The 21,214-nt window shown below is 39.0% G+C and overlaps 2 protein-coding genes across 2 annotated transcripts in view; one reads left to right on the top strand and one right to left on the bottom strand.

Annotated features, from left to right (window-relative positions):
• Positions 1-21,214, bottom strand: part of LOC127572194 (E3 ubiquitin-protein ligase RNF38) — a 301,536-nt gene that overhangs the window by 253,006 nt on the left and 27,316 nt on the right. Inside the window, exon 2 of the mRNA XM_052019112.1 lies at positions 9,333-9,367. The gene's annotated coding sequence lies outside the window, so the exon portion shown is untranslated. The remainder of the gene's footprint in view (positions 1-9,332; positions 9,368-21,214) is intronic.
• On the top strand, positions 482-10,445 carry zgc:195282 (uncharacterized protein LOC100192223 homolog). Its single transcript, XM_052019116.1, has 4 exons — positions 482-609; positions 1,506-1,600; positions 5,976-6,030; positions 9,792-10,445. Exons 1-4 carry the CDS (start codon positions 567-569, stop codon positions 9,866-9,868), a joined length of 270 nt encoding a protein of 89 aa, XP_051875076.1. The 5' UTR covers positions 482-566; the 3' UTR covers positions 9,869-10,445.

Raw genomic sequence — 21,214 nt, 5'->3', positions numbered from 1 at the left:
CTGGCTTCTTTGTGCTAGGATGTGATCAGCCTTGGTGGCAGTAATACCAGATAGCTATATATGGGCAAATAGATGCAACCTGTTCATAGAACAGAAGCATCTGGATTATGTAATATTAACTTAAAAAGATGCTGAAAATTATCCACTTGCCAATTATTCACATATTTAAAAATGAAAAGAAAATAAATGCCCTCATTCATGAAAATAACAAACATCACCTCTCATTTACTGACAAACAAAATATTTTTCAAAATAAGTAATTAAATAAACATGAACTTACTTAAAACTTTACAAAGCTTTGTCATGTTTTTGTGCTTCGCCCATATACTAAAGACTGGGATAAAAAATAAGTTTTTAGGAAATATTATTAGTCGTGCAACTTGAGAGATTTTGATGAATAATATTTCAGTTAAGCTCCTGAGAGACTTTGCTAATGGTTGCCTTAAAGAAAACCACATCCTGCCTCTAAAGTTAACACGTCACATTTCAAGCTTTTCCTGTCAGTTTTTTTTTACATTTTTAAAAGCTTCATCCGCTATAAGATTGAATAGAGAGAATTTTAAAAGATGATTTCCTATTGTCCAATTTGTGGGAAGCCTGTCTATTTTGGTGAGTTTGCGAATCTATGGAATGTATTACTTAGTCAAAGGAAAAATTAATTCTGTAAGACAAGTTGGTGTGGCTTGTTCCCTCTTGCAGTCGGTACAGTGTTGTGTAACTCAACTGAAAATTTTTTTTAGAAAATGGCGATAAATGCACAATGTGTTCTCTTAAAGGTTTTAGGGGAGGATTTAATTTGATTTAAAGTTTGGACATCAAATTACAGATCTATCAGGAATATTCTTGGTGAGATGATTGTGCACAATGTCAAAGTGTCAAACTTTGTCAAAGTGTCGTCGATTTTTTACAACTGAACTTAACAAATTAACTAGTACACAACAAAGAAGGATGTTTGTAAAGTATAACTAAAATAATTAACTTCCCTCTTTTTAAAACCATCAAAGGATGCTTTTTCCATGCAGTGAATGCACCATACGGTGAACAAGCAGAAACAAATCTGGTGGGTTTAGAGCTGTTCATCTTACACCTGTTGCTAGATAAGGAACTGGTCTCCATATCAGTCACATGCCAATTACTTTGAAATTGCACAAATGGCATATAACAAATAGCATAAAAGGCACATTATCATTTTTCATAGAAAATCACACTGAGGTGATACCTTGTCTTAAAAGTCAGCCATCAGACACTGCTCTATAAGACACATGTTGAAAAGAGTCTTTTGGATAAAACTGCTAATCCAAAGAGACAGAAAGGATATCAGTATCACAATGAATTCCCTGTTATGGCCAAGATTAAAGGTGTACTTGTTCTGGAAAGATAAAAGGATATGTCTCATCTGCCATTCAGTTGCTAGGAGTTGGCAAAATTTTTACAATTTATAGGAAAAAAATGATTAAGTGATTTTTCATTTATAAAAGCATTCCTTAACACTCTTCTTTCTGCAGCGGAGAGAAAGCGATCTTTAGGCAAAGATTACCATCCTCTTTGTCTGAAATGCTACCGGTGCAAGCGTCAGTTAAGTCCCGGCCAACACGCAGAGGTAAGTGAACTCTTAAGCCTCTGTCTGTTTGCCCCAATGTCTTATTGCTTCGTTGCATTATTATAATCTGTCCCATCAACCTAGTGCTATGGTTGTCTCCCTGTGGGAATTATAAACAACCAGAACATCTGGGGCTTCCTTTTTAATCATGACCATCAATACCTCTTGCCCCATGTACATCTGGAGATGAAACTAATTATGTTTCACCTTGATCTGGGTTAGAATTCCACTACTGGGATTCTCCCCATTTATATGGCAGGGCACCAGGGAGAATGTGATCCTCAATGAGGTTGCTTACTTGAGCTGTGGATAAATTGCTAGTTTCAGCTGCATTATGTGTGTTGAGCATTGCTGTTTGTGTATTAGTGTAAATGAATGCTGTAACATGAGTAACTGGCATGAAGATTGTTGGATATGAATTTAAATCACACTGACTAAAGTCATCTCCTCTCCAGGGTAAAAGCAAGACAGCAAATGAATACATTTTAAAATGGCCTTGCACATGTTACAGTGGTTGTTAATTTAAACCAGACAGAGCTCTGAGACATTTTGAAATGACATGCTTTATGCAAATAGAACTTTAAATATCAAAATGTCTATTTTGGAAATTCACTTTAAAATGAATAAAGGAACTAGATAATCAGAAACTTCAAAGAACAGATGAGGACTGAACATATCTTTTATCATCATCTGGAAAGTGCCTCATAATCTAATCCTTCAGAGTGCATACAGTTGCAATTAAAAATGCATTCAAGCAAAGCAAGGCTTCCCTAAAAAATCATATGCTTTAAATTTGTTTTCTTATGTGTATCTTTGTTAGGAGCAGTTTACTCAGATAAAAGGTTAAATATACGTATATCTAAAATGCTAAGGCTGTTGTGTTGTGATACTGTATTTCAGTAGCACTTCCCTTGGGGATGGCTAGAGAAAATAACACTCAAACTAATCTCAGATGGGAGACTTCTAATGGTATTATTTTGAATTTCAGTCATCATCCAGATGTCTGGTATGCGGACATCCATCATCATGTGTTTCTCCCAATAACAAGTTACCAAGAATTTAGACTACCTCATGGAGTGAGCACTCTACCTATTTTATAGAAATCAACAATAACTTCCATTTATATAAATGCCTTTGACATATACAAAAAAAGTCCTAAGCCAAGTTTAATACCAAGTCACATAATAAAATTTTACAACATGCAACTAAAAGGCTGATCAAAATGTGGATTTAAAAGAAGAGGAATATAGAGAAGACTTTCAGAATGTAGGGCTTAGGAATGTACAGCCATCATTGATGATGCCATGAAAACCAGGGATGTGAAAGGAGCAAGAATTGGATGGACGTAGAGATCCCTGAGGGTTGGACTGGAGGAGATAGACAGATAGTTGCAATGGAAGATTTGAATAAGAGTCCTCATGAAGAATAAGAATTTTAAAATTGAAGCATAACTCAACCAAGTATCATTGTAGGTCACCAAGCACAGAAGGGATGGTGAATTGGACTATGGGAAGTTAGGATATGGGTGACAGATTTTTGACTGAGTTTGGAGGATGGAAGATGAGACTGGGATGCTGACAAGGACAGCACCATTACAACAGCACAATTAGTCCATGGTACAAGCCAGATTTTGGATATAGGTGACATGTGTTGAAACCTAAGCTTGTTCTCAAGCTCAGAAGTGTTGGTGGAGCTTAACTGGTTAAAACTCACTAATCACCCATGGGAAGCATTAGTAAGCTTCCTGATACTTCTCTAGAGTTATACAAAAGCCTAGTTTAGCTCAGTGGTGGCACTAATCTGTAACATAAATCTGCAGCAGACACCACTCCTATACTTTGAGCTTGAAACTTAGGCTAACTCTTTAATGCAGTACTGTGAGCATGCAGTACTATTAAAGGATGCATTAATCTGTGCCATCTAGTCATGCGGATGTAAGTATTTAAAGAGCAGCATATTCCTCCTGTATCCTGGCAAGAATTTATCTCCCAATGAACTACATTCATTCATGTCACATCTATTTCCAGAACCAGCTAACATACTCTACATCACAAGAATTTAAAATGTATTTCATTGACTGTGAAGCCGATGAGACTCCTACGTTTGTGAAAGGAGATAAGTCTTTCTTTTTCCTACTTGCCTCAGCAATTTTGCTGCTGCAACATTTGATCATAACTTTCTTACCTGAGATCTTGACTATTCTAATGTATTCCAAGACAAACGCTTGATCCACATTACATAAACTTGAGATTAAGTTTGTTGTCTATGGTTCTAACTTTGTTTTCAAATCAAAGTCTTTATTGGGAATTGCATCAGCCAAGTGTGTGGAGGTGGAATTGGACATAGCAAACAGTCTACTGTACACCAGAGCCAATTTACTCCAAAAACAAAATCTTTTGAAAGACTGGAGGAAATAGAAACTACAATTATCCCAATGAAAGAAAGGTAATTATATTAGAAAAATACAGTGAGAGGAGGGTAGTTACATATAAATTACTTCCATAAAATCAATCTCAGTCACTTAAAAGGGCTTGATTGTCAGGGGAATTATCCAATCATCTCCACTCTCCCTGACTATACTAATATGCAGCCTTTTCCAGTGCCTCCATGATCTTGTCTTTTCTTACCTTCCATCTCCTTCAGCCTAAAAACCTTCCAAAGAATCTTTGCTTCCCTCATTCCAGCCTTATGATCATCACCAAATTTCATTGCTCCAACATTAATTGTTGGGCTTTCAGCTATCATGACTCCAAGATCTGACATTATCTTCCTGAATCTTTCAACATTACTCTCCTTCTTTAAGACACCTTTTAAAGTTAGCTTTTCAACCAAAACCTGCCCTAATATGACACATTTTGGTTCAGTAACAATTTTGGATTGGTAAAGTTTCTGAGAATCACCTTGGAATATTTTGCATTATTAAAGAGACTATATAAATGAAAGCACCAAGTATATAAAATATGGATTAGACTAGTTAGCCAACAAGCACAGTTTTGAGTAATCATGAAAAAAAATCACTTGTTATCATGATGTGCTTTCCATAAAGCTTTAGTTCCCTTTTGCTGCAAACTAACTAACTAGAAATTTCAAACAGGCCTTATATCTACAAATTCACTGAACTAATTTCTTAAAAGACTACAGAATGTTAAATTAATATGCAAGGTTTTTAAAACATTATTAAATACTTTTTCCACTAATGGTCAATTAATATTGAAGAAATGCTGAAAGAAACTTAGAATCCTGGAATAAACAAAGCTACATTATTAGATTGAATAAAGAGAATTAACTAGGTTTGGTTAACAGTCCAGCAGTGCTGAGAGGTTGTTTCTTCTGACTGGTAAGGGAGCATGGTCTCAGGACAATATGTCTATCATTTAGGATCAAAGTGAGGAAAAATTTCTTTACTGAGAAGGTTTAATCTTTGGAATTCTGCATAATTAATTGTGGATGTTCATTGGATATGAGGAATGGTGGGGAAAGGGCAGAAAAATAGACAAGGTACAGGATTAGACATGCTATCAAATGGTAGAGCAGGTTTGAGACACCATGTAGCCTATTCATTGTGCAGGCTGTAAGCAGCTACTCTGATTGGATGGTATCGCGACTGCACAGCTCACCACAAAATGATTCTATATGTTGCCACCATCCTCCTAACACATACCATGCCACAACAAACAGCAGTTACATCAACTGGAGGTAGTTAGCAGCTACAGAACCTTTATGGTGAAACAGAGAAGCCATTGAGCCTTGAAAATACAGTCACTAGAATCAGCCTCCTTCTGCAACCAGCCAGCCTTCCAGCAGCTTCATGCAATTCCTTACTTTCATCATCAAGCATGAGCATAGTGGTAGGTCCTTTTTAGAACTTATAATTGCCAAACATCTACTGCTCTATACCTCTAGTCAAATGCTGTACATTAGCTGCTTAAACTAGACTTTTGAGTGAGAAGCATCATCAGATATATGTGCACTGAAAGCCTGACTCTTCCTGTGGATGATGAATACTGGTTTCTGTGAAGTGGAGTCAACAATCTCTGCTGACAGTCCATTTGTGCAGATTATTGTACTATAGGAGGTGCTGTTATTTGGTTGGGGCATTAAACAAGTAGGTGAGTGTCCTTACTGATATCCCTTTCTCAATCAATATTATGAAAAAAAGATTAACAGGATATTCATTCTCATTTGTTGCATGTGGGACTTTGCTGTGCACATTGCCCGTTGTGTTTAAAGCACGAGTCTGCAACAAAAGTAGAAAAGTAAAAAATTTTGGGACATTTCGAGAATGTAATGAGACATTATCCAAATTACAATTAAAAAATAGATATATTTTTAAAACATATTTCAAATTTATTTCATTGTTGTTTCTTTTGTTTAGTATGATGAGAAACCATACTGCAATCACTGCTACCTACAGTATTTTGGACCAAGAGGTAAGATAGTATTTATCTAATATAAAGAGACCATAGACACAGTCAAATAGCGAAACACAGAATTGCAGAAACACACATACACAAGGTTGGATGAGCATAGGTGCGCGCACACACACACACACACACACACACACACACACACACAAGCCACAGAATTACATAACCTTAAGGATTACGCAGATTAATTTTAAGATTTATTTCCACATTTTTGTGGTTAATATAACCTTGAAGGTAAATACCAATTTTTTTTTCATCATCCCACTTATACAGCTTCTATCCACTCTGATCTGTTGTTTACCCTGCTTCTTCATGGTGTCCTGTGCAGGAAAATCTTCAAATAATTGGTTTTAACAATCAAAATGTTGTGCATTTTATCCAAAGTTTTGGTATAAGTCAATAAGTACATCTGATGTTTTGTGGGTTAGCTCTAACAAAATCAAATTAGTTCACAAAGATCATGCCAACTGTATCCAGTCTACATAGGATTGACAATCCATCTTATTCCTTTCTGGTGTAATTGTTGGTAATGCCTGGATTCCTATGGAATTACAGTTTGAAAGTCTCCACACCATGTAAATGGTGCACTGAAAGAGGGCTACACTGTCAGCAGTGTTGGCTTTCCAGTGAAGTATTAAACAAAGGCACCGTCTGCTCTCTCATGTGCTTACAAAAGATCTTACAACACTATGTGCAAAAGTATGTCTCCCAATGCCCTGAACATTTTTTCCCATCAGCTAACACTACTAAAACAGATTATTTATCTTGTGAATGTGAGTGGACTTTGTTATGCACAAATTGTCTGCCATATTTGCTGATTTAATAACAGCAACTATACTACTAAACAATTCACTGGCTGTGAAATGCTTTAGTATCTCCCGAGAATGCAAAAGACACTTTCTAAGTGCAAGTTTGATCTTTCTTTCTATAAATGATTTATTAGTCCATCACTGTTTTAACCGCTCTACCACTTCTCTTTATACACTTCTGTGTTTTTTAAAACTGAAACACTGTAGAAACTATGGTCTTCTATTTCTTTATAACTAGGAGTACTTATTTTGTTCCTGTAGTGTAGATTGGCAAGATTACCACTTATTCCCTTCCCTTAGTTGTCCTGAAATTGTGATGATGTGCTTTATTCATGCTTCTCAACAATTGTTTTTACAACTCAGCAGTTTGCTAGGATACTTCATGAAGCATTCAGACAACTATATTGTGTAGAGTCTCATATGCATCAAACCAGGTTCCTTTTTTCTTACCACACAGAGATTTCAACACTCCAACAGCTATACAGTTAGAGTCCTGAGCTACAAATATGAGCTTTTTCCAATTAAAAGGCACTACAGTTGAGCTAGCTTATGACATAGCATCGTCACTATTGTTTCCATATCTATGAACAATTGCTAAGCATTATTTCAAGAGCCTTGTACCATTATCAAGAGCACAATCACTTAATGGTTTGATTCTGGACTAGCAATCTAAGAGCCATGGGACCAAATCCATTCAGTAAATAAATCTGATGTTTTGTGGTTTAATGCTAGCCAAAACCAAAGTTCACAGAGATTACACCACCAGTTTGGTCTATACAATATTCCAGTCAACTTTGGCAATCCTGCTCAATCATTTCTGTTCTAATGGTTACTAAAATCTGGATTACCTGTGGAATTTTAGTTCAAAAGTCTCTTCTTCACAGTATACATTCCTGATATTCTGTACTGTGGTACTGCAAACACAACAATTGGAACAAACCAGAAGCAGATGTAGCAGTTGACAACTGGGGTAAGAACCATTAGCAATAACACAATATAAATAGAACTTTTGCACTTCCATTATTATCAATCGAGGGGGCGAACCCTGCTTCACTGAATACTGTAGAATAACACGTCATACGTAGCATCAGTTAATCGTAAAATAAGGTACGAATGCAGTCAAGTTCTTGACAGGGTTGCACGCAACCTAAATACACATACAACAGCCTGGAGACAGAGATAAGCAGTGTCATTACCAACAGTGAAAGAAAGATTCTGTGCCTTTACACACCATGTGTCAATGGTCTTGAAAAGTAAAGAAACTAATGAGAAGTGGTGGCTCCATGAACATCTCCATCCACAATCATGGAGTCTGCCGATGAAGCAAGCAAACAGGAGTTAAGATTTTGTACATGTCTTCTGTCAAAAGTATTCAGTGGATTGTCATACTTGGCCTTCTCCAAAGGTCTGCACCATCATCACAGAAGCCAATATGCAGCCAATATGGTTCATTCCAAGTAATATTTAAAGGAGGCCAAATACACTGAATCACACCAAAGCACATAGGCTTCAAAAAATCTTGCCTCTAGTTCAAAAGGAAAATTATCCTTTAAGGGGAATCAAATACAATCAACATCTTTCAACCTTGAATGCATCACCACTTCCAGTTCCCTTGGCATCAACATATCAACATCAAGAGGGACACAGTTGACTGCATATTGAAGTGAACCAGCTCTTTTGATAATTGTATCTTTAGAAAATAACTGATCATTGTGCACCATTATTGTGTAAATAAGAAAACATGAAAGTCTGATGCCAGATACTCTGGATCATCCACATTCTCCAAAGCTAAGGCCAGGAAGGTCAATACTCACCTTACTTTTGGATGGATCCAGCCAAATACTTAAGAAACACATCAGCATATATGAAACAACATCCACTAGACTAAATGTCCACCTCTACCACCATGCACTATGGTTACTATAAGTACATCTGCAGGATGTACTTTAAGAACTCACCAAGTTAACTTGCATCTCATGTCACCCTCCCACCAAGAATATTGTCAAAGTAATATCAGAACCACAACAGTTTGTATAATGGCATGTCATCAGAAGGTAAATCTTGAATCCCCAAATTCCTTAAATCAAATCTGATTTAGTAATCAGATTTTCCATTCACTTTACGTATAATTATATAACACTATACTACAGAGAAAAGCTAATTGGCAAAACAAGGTTAATGCCCCATACCAGCCTCCTTCTGCTCTACTTCATCAGGACCTCTCAGTATATTCTTGTTATATGATCATGATACTTTCCCTAACAGGCATCATCGGCATCATTTGATCTGTTGCCAAGATAAACAGAGCTAAAGATACATACTCCAATCTTGGTTGGGAGATCAAGAGCTGTGATTTCAGCCTGCAACAGATCAGTTGCAACCTCAGACTCAGACCCCAACCCAGCAATGCATCCAGTTACAGATCTTCATTCACCATAAACTTCACAGACAAACAGAGAGCACATATTATTTATTGTGGCTTTTTTGTAAACTTACCTTCCAAGCTTGAAGTAAATCAAAGTTCTAGGAACCTAGAAAATAAAAAAAAAGCTTAATCAGAATCAAAATAGCTTTCAAAAAAAATTGCAGATGTCAAGTGCACAATAAGTAAGTGGAAGGTCCATGAAGAAGCAACTTAGCCAGAACTGTGTACAGCTTTGAGAGCTTTAACCATGAAACATATGAAATCCGATGAGCTAAGCTGATATGCAAATATTTAACAGGGATATAGTGAAATGCACAATATACTGTACTGTTTTTACACAGATATTAACCATTCTAAAGAAACAAAATAAATTAAATGTTAACACATACCCATACAGGACTGTAAGGCAAGCAATCTGAAAAGTGTGTATAAACTCATTAAGTGAAGCTTCTACTATCTGAATCCTTTGTTAATCAGTCCTCTAGTTTTCAGTTATCATTCATTTTATTGCTGCTTGTATTTCACTGTAGGAGCAAGGCGGCCAGCATCTCGAACTACTCCTGGAGCAGCTGGATCCAATGTTCCAGTTGAGAACCCCAGCACTTAGTTTCATCCTGTTTAAGAATGATTTGCAGCTTCAACCCTTCAGAAAATCAGACCAGCAACATACAGAAAAGTAACAGCTTGTAGAAACTATTTTATCTTTAGAAAATAATTAGTTGTTGTGCTCCATTGTTATGTAAATAAGAAAGTGTTTGAAAATAACTTGATCTCAAACCATCCACAATTATGTAGCTTTGCACATGAAACCAATCTGTTTGCTTCAGAATATCTGATAGTAATTCTGTGGGTCCTGTTTGTACTTCTAGTGAAATCGAGTCTTCAAAGGACAGTACAGAAATCTACAATTCTTCATAAAGCAGCTCAGTGTTATCCCTTTTTCCATCCTGCACATTAATTTGGTTGGTTGGAGACAAGCTGCTGTGAAACTGGCTGGTCTCTGCAGACCGGTTAGTGTTCCAATCATTCATGCATTGAATCCAGTGCAGTAACCAAAAATATAGACTGCTATTTGCAGCTACACATGAATAACCTGTGCAATAGAATGTGATTTTACTTGCAAGAATTTTATATCTTCCTGTAATAAAAAAACATATTTCTGCCACTTCCTGTCTGCATCCCTTGATTTCCTGTTGCTACATTATTGTCATTTTTCCCACTTTAAATTCCATAAATAATAGAAAATTTGTAGGTAAACTAATCAATGATTTCAAAATATGGACACCGAGCTTTCAGATTTCTCCCAGAATGGTCTCTGAAAATAAAAATCAATGTTATGTTTTCTCTCACTAAACTGAAATTTCTTAGCGTAGAAATTGGATTTCACCTTTGGTGCAAAAAATGTGGTGGCTGTGCCAAATTAAGCTTTCTCAAAAAAGATCACAAAAAGCAGATTTGAAACAGTTAGGATATTTCATACCCAGAAAGAAGCTTTAAAATTTAACATGCACAGTTCCTGACAGGATCTCAATTCAGAGTAACTGCAGACAGTTTGCACATAGCAACTGGAGAAAGGTGCCAGCCCTTAAAGGCAGACTCACCATGGCAGCCAACCACCAGCACCAGCACACATTATTAATGCCATGGAGGGAAGAGAAGCTGCAGTGGAAAGGAAGAGAGCTCTCATGTTTACAGAGATGTCCTGGTGAATGAGAGAGATGGTGTGTTCTGGGGAGGGGGGTGCCACCAGAGACTTGCTTAGGCCAACATAAAGGATTGATAAAAGGTGGCTTGAATCTTCTTCTCCAGAAATGAGAATCCACAAACTACAAAGCCTCAAGAAATTTCATCACTTCATAAGATACATAAAGATAAGCTGCATAAGAGTAAAAATGCTCTCTCTCTCACACACACACACACACACACACACACACAAACAAAACAGCATCAATCACACAAACTGCTACCCAAACCCCACCTACCACCCTTACGATACCACTGACCTTCTACTGCCTCTCCTCCCCCATCCTCTACACAGAGGTCAAGCCTACAAATACATGAAAATGACAAAGGTTACTCAATATCCTTCATCTACTCCATTTTGGCTAAACAGCAAAAGACAGGAGTGAGGAGATACACATTGAAAGGGTGCTTCTCAAATTCAGTGTCTTATCAGCCTGGAGGACATGGTTCTCCTCCTCTTGACAGATGTGTATACTGCCTCGCATTACAAATTCTACCAGGTGTGTTCATTAACTGCACCCCTTTGAATTAATGTTAAATAGACATTTGCAAATCCAAGTGTGCTGCTGTATCCCCATGAAGATATTTTGGTCACAGCTTATAAATCCTCTTCTATTTGTCTTTGTTGAGGAGAGGCCTGTTGTTTTTCCTTCAGGAGAACTTCTGAATACCAATCAGGAAGAGGAGACCATGGGGTGATGGAGGTGAAGGAGGGAAGAGTGGAGGTAGAATAGAAAGAGGAAGATAACAATGGAATGATCACAGTTCATAATTGTAGCTGATAACTCAAAGTACCACCTCAGACACTGGTAACAGGATGAGCAATATAGGTTAGAAGGACAATAAGAAAAACTGCAGATGCTGAAAATCTGAAATAAAAACAGAAAATGCTGGAAAAACTCAGCAGGTCAGGCAACATCTGTGGAAAGACAAACAGTCAATGTTTCAAGCTGAAGACCATTCAACAGTACTGAGAAAGAAAGGAAACCGAACTCTCTTTGTCAGTTCTGATGAAGGGTCTTTAAAGTAAAATGTTGACTGTTTATCTGGCCTGACTTGCCAAGTTTTTCTGTCATTTTCTGGTTTTATTTCAGGCTTGAGGACAGGTTTCAAAAGGAGGTGCACACTGAACTAATGGGCTGCAGTCTGATATCAGATGCAGGGAATCTAGTGTGGAGGCTTGCTGGGGGGGTGGGTCCATGTGTCTGGATTGCCTCAGAGGGCTCAGATAAAGACCACAATTGTGATGTTATTTATGACAAACTTGATATAGGCGTACCATGTGGCATGTGGTCTGGTTCCCACTGCATGGGAGAATCTGGAAGCTATTCAGGTATAGTGAGTGATAGGCTACCAAGGGGCAGAATGATGTTTTCCTTGAGGCATGAGACACCACGTATGCGGAAATCCTTGGATAGAGGGATGCAAAGGATACTGAAAATGAAAATTTAGCTGTTCCAAAAGTAGAGAGACCCTAAAAATCAGAATATTGCCCACCTGCATGAACAGAGAAGGGGTAAACATAAACAGACCCGAGAACAGGAAATTGCAAACTCATCCCTCTTCTGCAGCAGTGCTGTGCCTCTTGTATTCAATGTATTTCATCAGAAGCAGAGTTCTGCTCAGTTTGCACTCAGGAAAGAAGTGAAGGCAGCTGGGATCAGACACCTATGACTCTAGGTCAGCACTGGGTCTGGAGGTTGAAATAATGATATTCTAGTCTGAGTGTCAGCAGATCACCTTTGTTTACACAAAATTCGTCTGGTGTGCAGGTTCAAAATATTAATGTCCACTCTCACAAAGTCACTAATTCATCTCCCGCCACATCCTCTCAGGTGGCACACTCACCCATGCCCTATATGCAGCTATCCCAGAATTAGATGAGTGAGCATTAGTGAAAAGTGATTGCTTGAGCAGGAAGGCATGACACTATATTGATCGCATCCGATTGTTGTGAGCTGAGTGAATCAGTACTGCTGATACTTCATCAGTTCTGCCCTGCTGCATCCATTGAAATGTTCAATTGGTGCAATCACTTAAATGAACTCACTTAGAGTTTCATAATGGATTTCTCATTGTCAATGAGTGTGGACTTCACTGGCTTGAAATGTTAGCCCCTCAATGCATCTCCCTACTCACTGTATGCCAATCTGATCGAAATATTGTGTTATCTCAGTCACATTGGCTACATTTCTGATGGGCCACATTGACATTAGCAACTGTCCAAAGAGTTCACAATCTTGATCAATATTTAGAACTGCAGAATAGAGCTGCTTCAAGGAAAGTAAATTTTGCGCAGAAGTTAAAGGGATTGAAGCAAGTGCCACTCATCAGGAAATACAAGGATGCTGTAGCAAACCATTTAAGAAATTAGATAGGGATTTATTCATAAGTGGCTGTGGACGTCAGTGCAGGTGCACCTTCACGGAAGGATGTGAATGAATGCCATCCAGGCTCCCCTGGCGCAGTATTTGTTTACTATCTTGGTAAGGATGGAAAGGGTCAATCAGTTTGCATTGGGAACTATAATTTAGTAGGTTTCTTTGAAAAAGTTCTTCTCTATGACAGAGTCCTTTATAGCCCTCGAAAGGAAAACCTCTCTTTTACACTTAGGTGGGAGATGGCATGGTTGATGTTAAACTACGAAATCCCCCTTCCTTCTCCTACTGCTCTTCCTATACTTCAGGCTGCATTTAATGGCCCCCAGGCTCCAAATCTGCATGTTGCATTTTTTCCAGCACTGAAGCCAGGAAAAGTTCACATGCACCAACATAAATTACACTTTGAAGTGCCTGTCAAGTTTCATTTTTGGTATAATTTCACTTGACAATGAGTGAGAAATTGAATTACCCCAGATAAAATCAATTTTTGATCACATTGCAGTTATAAATCTGTCAATTACCCCTGATAAATACTGTTAATGTCATTGAGTCACCGTGGCATGGTTTTCCCTCTGTGACATAACTTGGGAACTCTGATCCTTCCATCTTTGTTCATTTTCCCATACAACCCCCTCCCCCCCACACACAACACCCACTTTTATCTCCCTCTCTCTCCCTCCACCCACTATTCACAAACTGCACAACTGGATCTCCTCCCCTATCTGGTTCCATCTGTCCATCTCTCTTTTAAATGGTTCCCATTATCACCTTCCTTACTTATCAGATTCTAGCACTTGTAGTCTTTGTCCCTGCGTATCACCTTCCAGCTTCTCTCTCCACCTTTTATATCCCTTCCCCCACCTGGCTCCATCTATCTCTTTTTTCCCTTGTCCACTTCTACATATCACCCACCTGCTTCTGTCTCCCAACTCCACCTCTCCCCCTCTCCTACCTGGCTCCTCCTGCCCATCATTCCTCATCCATCCTCGGTCCACCTATCACCTATTGGCCTCTGTCTCATCTGGCTACCATCCCTTTCCACTCTCAATCCTGATGCATGGTTTTGACTCAAAACATTGAGAATTCCTTTCCCTCCACAGATGCTGCTTTACCCGCTGAGTTCCTCCAGCAGTTTGTCTTTTGCTTCTGATCCTAAACCTCTCTGGCTCTGGGCATATCTGGCAAAGGGGAATGACAAATCATCATTTCTCATTGAATATAGTGTCTCACAAACCTCTCCTAAATAGAATTGCACAGGGACAGTAATAAGTGACGACTATCATCTGTGATAGCCCAGAAAATTCTGAAAGCACAAAAACTAGAGTCAGTGATCATGACTGCCATATACAATGCAGTCATGGGTATGCAGCAAGATCTGAGCCTTCTACAAGGCCAGAGATACCCAAGGTGACTTCCTTGGAAAAACACAGCAGCTTTCTCATAAATTGGTATTTGAACGTGTGGATGCATTGCTCTCTAAACAACTTGAATAGTAGGTCTTCCTGCTGAGAGTTCTCTTCGTCTTTCTGGATTGACACTCGCTGCTGCAGTAGTTGGTGCCACTCTGCATGGTTTCATCCCAATTGTTCCTCCAAAGAGTGATTCAAGCAAAACCCACCTGACTTCCCTGCTAAAAGGTCCATAATAAGGTAGAACAACACAGCACTGGCCCTTTTCAAGTAAAATTGTAAGACAGCATTGGTTACTTCTTGATAGTGTCCCAGAAAGTGGCATTATCTGTATTGAAAGTCCTCTTCAATTGAAGTTTAGTCAGGAAGGATCCAGTTATAATTGAACATTGAATAATTTTTTTTTATTTACAGCGTGGTAACAGGCCCTTCCGGCCCAATGAGTCCACGCCGCCCACTTTAAACCCAAATTAACCTACCCGTACATCTTTGCAATGTGGGAGGAAACTGGAGGAAACTGGAGCACCTGGAGGAAACCCACGCAGACACGGAAGAACGTACAAACTCCTTACAGAACAGTGACGGGAATCAAACCCCGATCGCTGGCGCTGTAATAGCGTCACGCTAACCGCTATGGCCTCATACAATCCTCAGCAAAGACTTCTTTACTTCTGTGTAACTTATCTCTGTTATGGGAGGTCATTAACTGCAGCACTAGGCAGCAAAAAAGGTTTGAAGAATCCTTATGTAGGTACAGGAGCCTGAAGACCCAAACTCAGTGATTCAGGAATAGCTTCTTCCCCTCCGCCATCAGATTTCTGCAGATCCTCAAAGACTACCTCATTATTCCTTTTTTCTGCACTATTTATTTATTTTTGTGATCTATAGATTTTATGTCTTAACACTGTACAGCTGCCGCGGAACAACAAATCTCACGTCACATGTCAATGATAATAAATCTGATTCTGATGAGCTAATTTGGTTGCCAACTAGAGGTTTATTCATTCTTTAGAGCATTTAAAGTCTTTTTCATCCTGCATTAATTGAAGGGCAACCTAGTGCTGCAGCTCAAGGCACAATTTTAGTCACCTTAGAGCCTCTTTACCACCTGAATACCTGGTTCCAGAGAGGAAAATGGTTCCCTTTTTATGTGCAGTTTTATGACCTCTTCCCTTCAATTAAGATTTTTTTCTCTCCAGCAGATAAGAAGTGATTATGTCTTTAAACCTAGCAAGAGTTAGGGATAACAGTACAATCAGAGATACTATACTTCTAGCATACATCACATAGGATTTATTATGGCTGTAATTTACTCATGGTCATTTATATCTAAATTATCAGACTGCTATCTATCATCTAGCACTGGAAATGCAAGAATTCCCTCCACCTAAAAATCAGAGAAACAAAACTGTTGTCTTCAATCCCTATCTCAAACTCTAGTCATAGACTCCATCTTTCTCTTGGGTCACTGAGGCTAAATCAGGCTGTTTGTACTTTGAACCACAGACATGCCAACACAGAGAAAACCTACTTCCACCTGCATAACATTATTTAATCCCCATCACTGCCTCAGCCTATCTCTTATTGAAAACACTATACATGCTTTTGACCCTGAACTTGAAATGGTCTCTTGGCCTGTTACCCATTTTGCACTCTCCAAGAACTTAACTACAATTAGCCAATCAATATTGGTTTCTTGTTATCAAGTCCTTCCACGATCTCAATTTTCCCCATCCCTGTATTCTTTTTCCAGGCCTTTCATTTTCCAAGATATCTGTCCTATAGTTTTGGCTTCTTGCACATTCAGCTACTCAATTCCAAAGCTCTTGAATTCCTTCCATAGACCTCCTTCACTCTCTAAAATGACCTTTAAAACTTATTTTCATCTGCTGTAACATCTCCTTACATGGCTCATTGCCACATTTTGTTTGATAGTACTAATGTGCAGCACTTTGGACTTACAGTAATCAAACTGATAAGGGATCAGTAAAAATCTCTACATGGAAACTGCACAATCTTTCATTTTCAACCATGAATGTTATTTCATCATAGTTTCTATCAATCTTCCAGGTTAGGAGATCTTTGTGGAAATGTAGAGCTCATGTTGACACAACTACTAATACATCAAATCTCAGAGCCTTGCAGTATTGTTGTAATTGCCCCTTTTATGAAGCAGAGACGTATAAATATTGAGCATGTCACAGAGTTGAAGAGCCATACACCATAGAAACAGGCCCTTCAGTCCACCATTTTTATGCCGACCATCACGTATCTATCTATCTGACACCACTGTTGTTGACCGAATCATGGGTGGTGATGCGTCAAAGTACAGGAGTGAGATAGAACACCTAGTTGATTTGTGCCGCAATAACAACCTCTCACTTAGCATCAACAAAACCAAGGAGCTAATCATTGACTTCAGAATGGAAAAGTCAGGATACCACATTCCAGTACTCATTGGTGGGTCAGAGATGGAGAGAGCTAGCATCTTCAAATTCCTGGGCATTAACAACTTGGATGATCTGTCCTGGGTCTAGTACATAATCACAAAAAAGTCAGAAACAAGTCCATGGTAGTGTAAGAGGTGGTCTGTAGTGTTCTATTGCTAAAGTAAGATTAGGGTTGTGCAGGTCGGTTCAAGAACCTGATTGTTGTAGGAAAGTAGCTGTTCTTGAACCTCGTGGTGTGGGACCAGCACCCCTACTTTCTTAGAAGCTTAAAGGAAATCCAACTTGTTACCAAATACTAACAAACTTCTACAGATGCACTGTAGAAAGAATCCTGACTGGTTAAATCATGGCCTGGTACAGCAATTCCAATGCACAGAAATGCAGGAGGCTGGAGAGAGTAGTGGACACAGCCTGATCCATTATGGGCACAGCCCTCCCCACCATTGAAAGCATCCAAATGGGGCATTGCCTCAAGAAGGCAGCATCTATCATCAAGGATCCCTACCACCCAGGCCATGCCCTCTCCTCACTGTTACCGTTGGGCAGGAAGTACTGCCTGAAGTCCCACACCATCAGGTTCAAGAACAGCTACTTACCTACAACAATCAGGTTCTTGAACCAACCTGCACAACCCTAATCTTACTTTAGCAATGGAACACTACGGACCACCTCTTACACTACCATGGACTTGTTTCTGACTTTTTTTGCATTACTGTCTTGTTTTGCAGTCACTTTTTTTATTCTCTTGTATATTTATGTTCTGTGTGTTGTCTGAATCTACATGCCTGTGATGCTGCTGCAAGCAAGTTTTTTTTTACTAAGCCTGTACCTCACTGTACATGCATGTGACAATAAACTCAACTTGACTTGATACAAATTACATTTACCAGCATTTGGTCCATAGCCTACTATGCCTTGGTGATTTAAGTGCTCATCTAGATGCTTCTTATATGTCTGTCTTCACCACTTACTCAGGCAATGTCTTCCAGACTTCAACCACCCTCTGGGTGAAAAAAATTCTTCTTCAGATTCCCTCTAACCCTCTAACTCCTCATTTTAAATCTGTGCCCTGTGGTCTTAGACAACTCTGCCACAGGGAAAAGTTCCTGACTATCCACCCTATTTATGCCTCTCATGATCTTGTATGCATCTATCAGGTACCGCCTCAGCTTCCTCTGCTTGAAGGAAAACAAACCTAGCCTATCCAACCCCTCCTCATAATTGAAATGTTCCATTCCAGGCAACATCCTAGTGAATTGCCTCTGCACCCTATTTAGTGCAAACGTGCCCTTCCTATAACCTGGTGACCAGAAATGAACACAAAACTCCATCTATGGCCTAACCTACCAAGCCCTCCATGCTGTTATATACTATGTCCAGGCATCCCGTATGTCTTCTTCACCATACCATCTGCCTGTGCTGTCACTATCTTTGGACTTGTACACCAAAATCTCTTTGTTCCTCAATATGCCCTAGGGCCCTACCATTCATGGTATATGTCCTATCCTTAGTAGACTCCTCCAGAACGTATCACTTCAGAACTAAATCAGAACGAAATTTCATCTGTCATTATTCTGCCCAACCTACCAGTTTGTGTAATCTAAGACTACCCTCCTCACTATCAACACCACCAATTTTCAAAGTATTTCCAATGTTTTCTGATTAATTGTCAGATTAGAGAAAATTGGGACACAAAATAGCTTTGGTGGCACCCAAATTAGATAGCATAATATATCCATTTGTACTGTGAAAGCATATGGCTGTCGTGTGACAGTGACAACACTGACCCCTCTGGTCAGAGGATAGCATTGCTCATTGGGGCAGAAGTGACACCACTGTCAATCAAGGTTTGGCTCCACCCCATCCATTAGGTATACACCTAGGGATTGGTCTGTGCGAGCACCTTTGTTCCTGGGCACACCTAACCATTGGCCCATTTAAACACCTTTGTCCTTGCTGGACCACCCAGCCCTCCAGCAGTATAAAAGTGCTGCATGTTTGGTTCTCACTCTCTCTCTCTCTCTGAGGATATTGAGGTAGTTAGTTAAAGATCCCAGGGAGCATTAGAGACAATGTTTGTCCAGATTCAAGGTGTTCAGGCATTGCATTGTTTATTCCTTGATCATTTGTAACCAGTTTACTGTGTGTGCGCATCTCACCCCTGTTACAACTTCCCCCACGTCTTGCGATCACCCATGTGTGTGTGCGAGTGTGCATCTGTTCCCATCCCTTATCCCCGCGTTTGTCTTTGTAAATAAAATTTTCCCTTTTTAAAATACAAAGACTTGTGTCTGAAGCCCTCTGCCTTTAAGACCCGAAAGAACCTTTTCTCACAACACCATTGCATTCTTTAGAGTGGCAATTGAAGATGAAGCAAGAACGGAGAAACGCTATTTGCATTGTGGTAAAAAGCTTTTGGATTGATTACTGACACTAAAATACTTCTAATAGTAATGCAAACTAGAAGGGAATTTAAACATGCACCAATTTATGAAATGAGTAAGTGTCCATAAATTGGAACACTGAATTTCACATCCAACCAACTTGTAAGGAGTAATTCTTCATAATTTGGTTGCCCTATCCTGAAACACATGCTGTACACTATTTTATAGCTGGACCTCAAGCAGCAAATGCACTTCACAAATGAGAAGACGCTTCAGAGTCCAGGCTGTTGCTCTCCTCTTCCCTGGCCCAGCTAAGGTTGCTTTAAGTTTCTTCTAGTTTCTCTAATGCACTCAAGACACAATGATGATGAAAGATTCCTCTTACCAATTCACAAGTCAGAGCAGGAGCTATTCCTGTTATTTTGAATTCAGTTTTGTCTTTATTAGTTTCCACTGTTCCTTCCATAGATTAATAAGTGCAAAATATAGATGATGCCAAATACAGCATTATTACTATCTTTCTGAATTGTGGGGGTCATTGACCTTGCAGGAAATGTAGTATTAAATGGTAATATTAAAATACTATAGATGTTGGAAATGTAAAAAAATGAAACAATGGGAATCCTCGGAGTGTTAAGCAACATCTGTGCAAAGTGAAACAGTGTTTTAGCAGGTATAGAAAAAGTTAGATGTATAGCAGATTTTAAACAAGTAGATTCAGGCAAAGCAGAGAAGGGAGAACATCAAAAGGGAAGGTCAGTGGGAGGAGGAGACAAGAGTCTAACCAACAAAAATTATGATGGTGCAAAAAAGGGGATGGTAATGGGGTTGAACAAGTGAAAAACAGAAGATGCATCTAACAAAGATGTTAATGGCAACAGTGGAATCACTACTAGCAGCTGTTATATGAAAAATGCTGACCTGAAATTGCCAAATTCAGTGTTGAGCCTCAGAGATTATAAAATACTTAATTAATTGTTAAGATGCCGCTCTCAGTATTTCCATTGAGTTTCATTTCTAAAGTGTCAGAAGAAAAGTAAAAAAAGAGGTCAGAAGGGGAGTGAGGTAGAGAACTAAACTGGTCTGTGAGCAGAGGTTCTGATTCTTAAAGACTATTCAACAAAGCTGATGTCTAGTTTGGGTTTGGCCTTCCCAATTCAATGAAGATCATATCATGAGAGGGATATGTGGGAGGAAGGGGTTAGATAGTCTTAGGCGAGGTTTAAAGGTCAGCACAACATTGTAGGCCGAAGGGCCTGTATTGTGCTGTACTGTTCTATGGTTCCATGAGGAATGAATGCAGAAAACTCCAAGCAGCTCATGTAAATTATTGATATTTTTTAAAAAAACCCTGCTTTTATAATAATGCCTTTAATGCAGTAAAATGTCCTGAGATGCTGAACAACAATTTCATCAGAAAATACAATGAGCCACAAAACAAAATCATGACAGAAAACCAAAATTATGGTCCCAGAGATGGCTTTCAATATGTCTGAAAAAGGGGAATACTTGTTAGAAAAGTTAAAAGATTAAGAGAGGGAATTCCAGACTTAGGGACAAGGCAGCCAAAAGCAAGGCTGCCAGAT

This window comes from Pristis pectinata, chromosome 7, assembly GCF_009764475.1.
Source record: "Pristis pectinata isolate sPriPec2 chromosome 7, sPriPec2.1.pri, whole genome shotgun sequence".
NCBI lineage: Eukaryota > Metazoa > Chordata > Chondrichthyes > Rhinopristiformes > Pristidae > Pristis > Pristis pectinata.
This window is presented reverse-complemented; position numbering and strand designations above follow the sequence as displayed.

Coding starts and splice junctions, on each gene's coding strand:
- zgc:195282 (XM_052019116.1), top strand. CDS start 567: ATGATTTCCTATTGTCCAATTTGTGGGAAGCCTGTCTATTTTG. Junction 1,601..5,975: donor GTCCCGGCCAACACGCAGAG/GTAAGTGAACTC, acceptor TCTTTTGTTTAG/TATGATGAGAAACCATACTG. Junction 6,031..9,791: donor ACAGTATTTTGGACCAAGAG/GTAAGATAGTAT, acceptor ATTTCACTGTAG/GAGCAAGGCGGCCAGCATCT.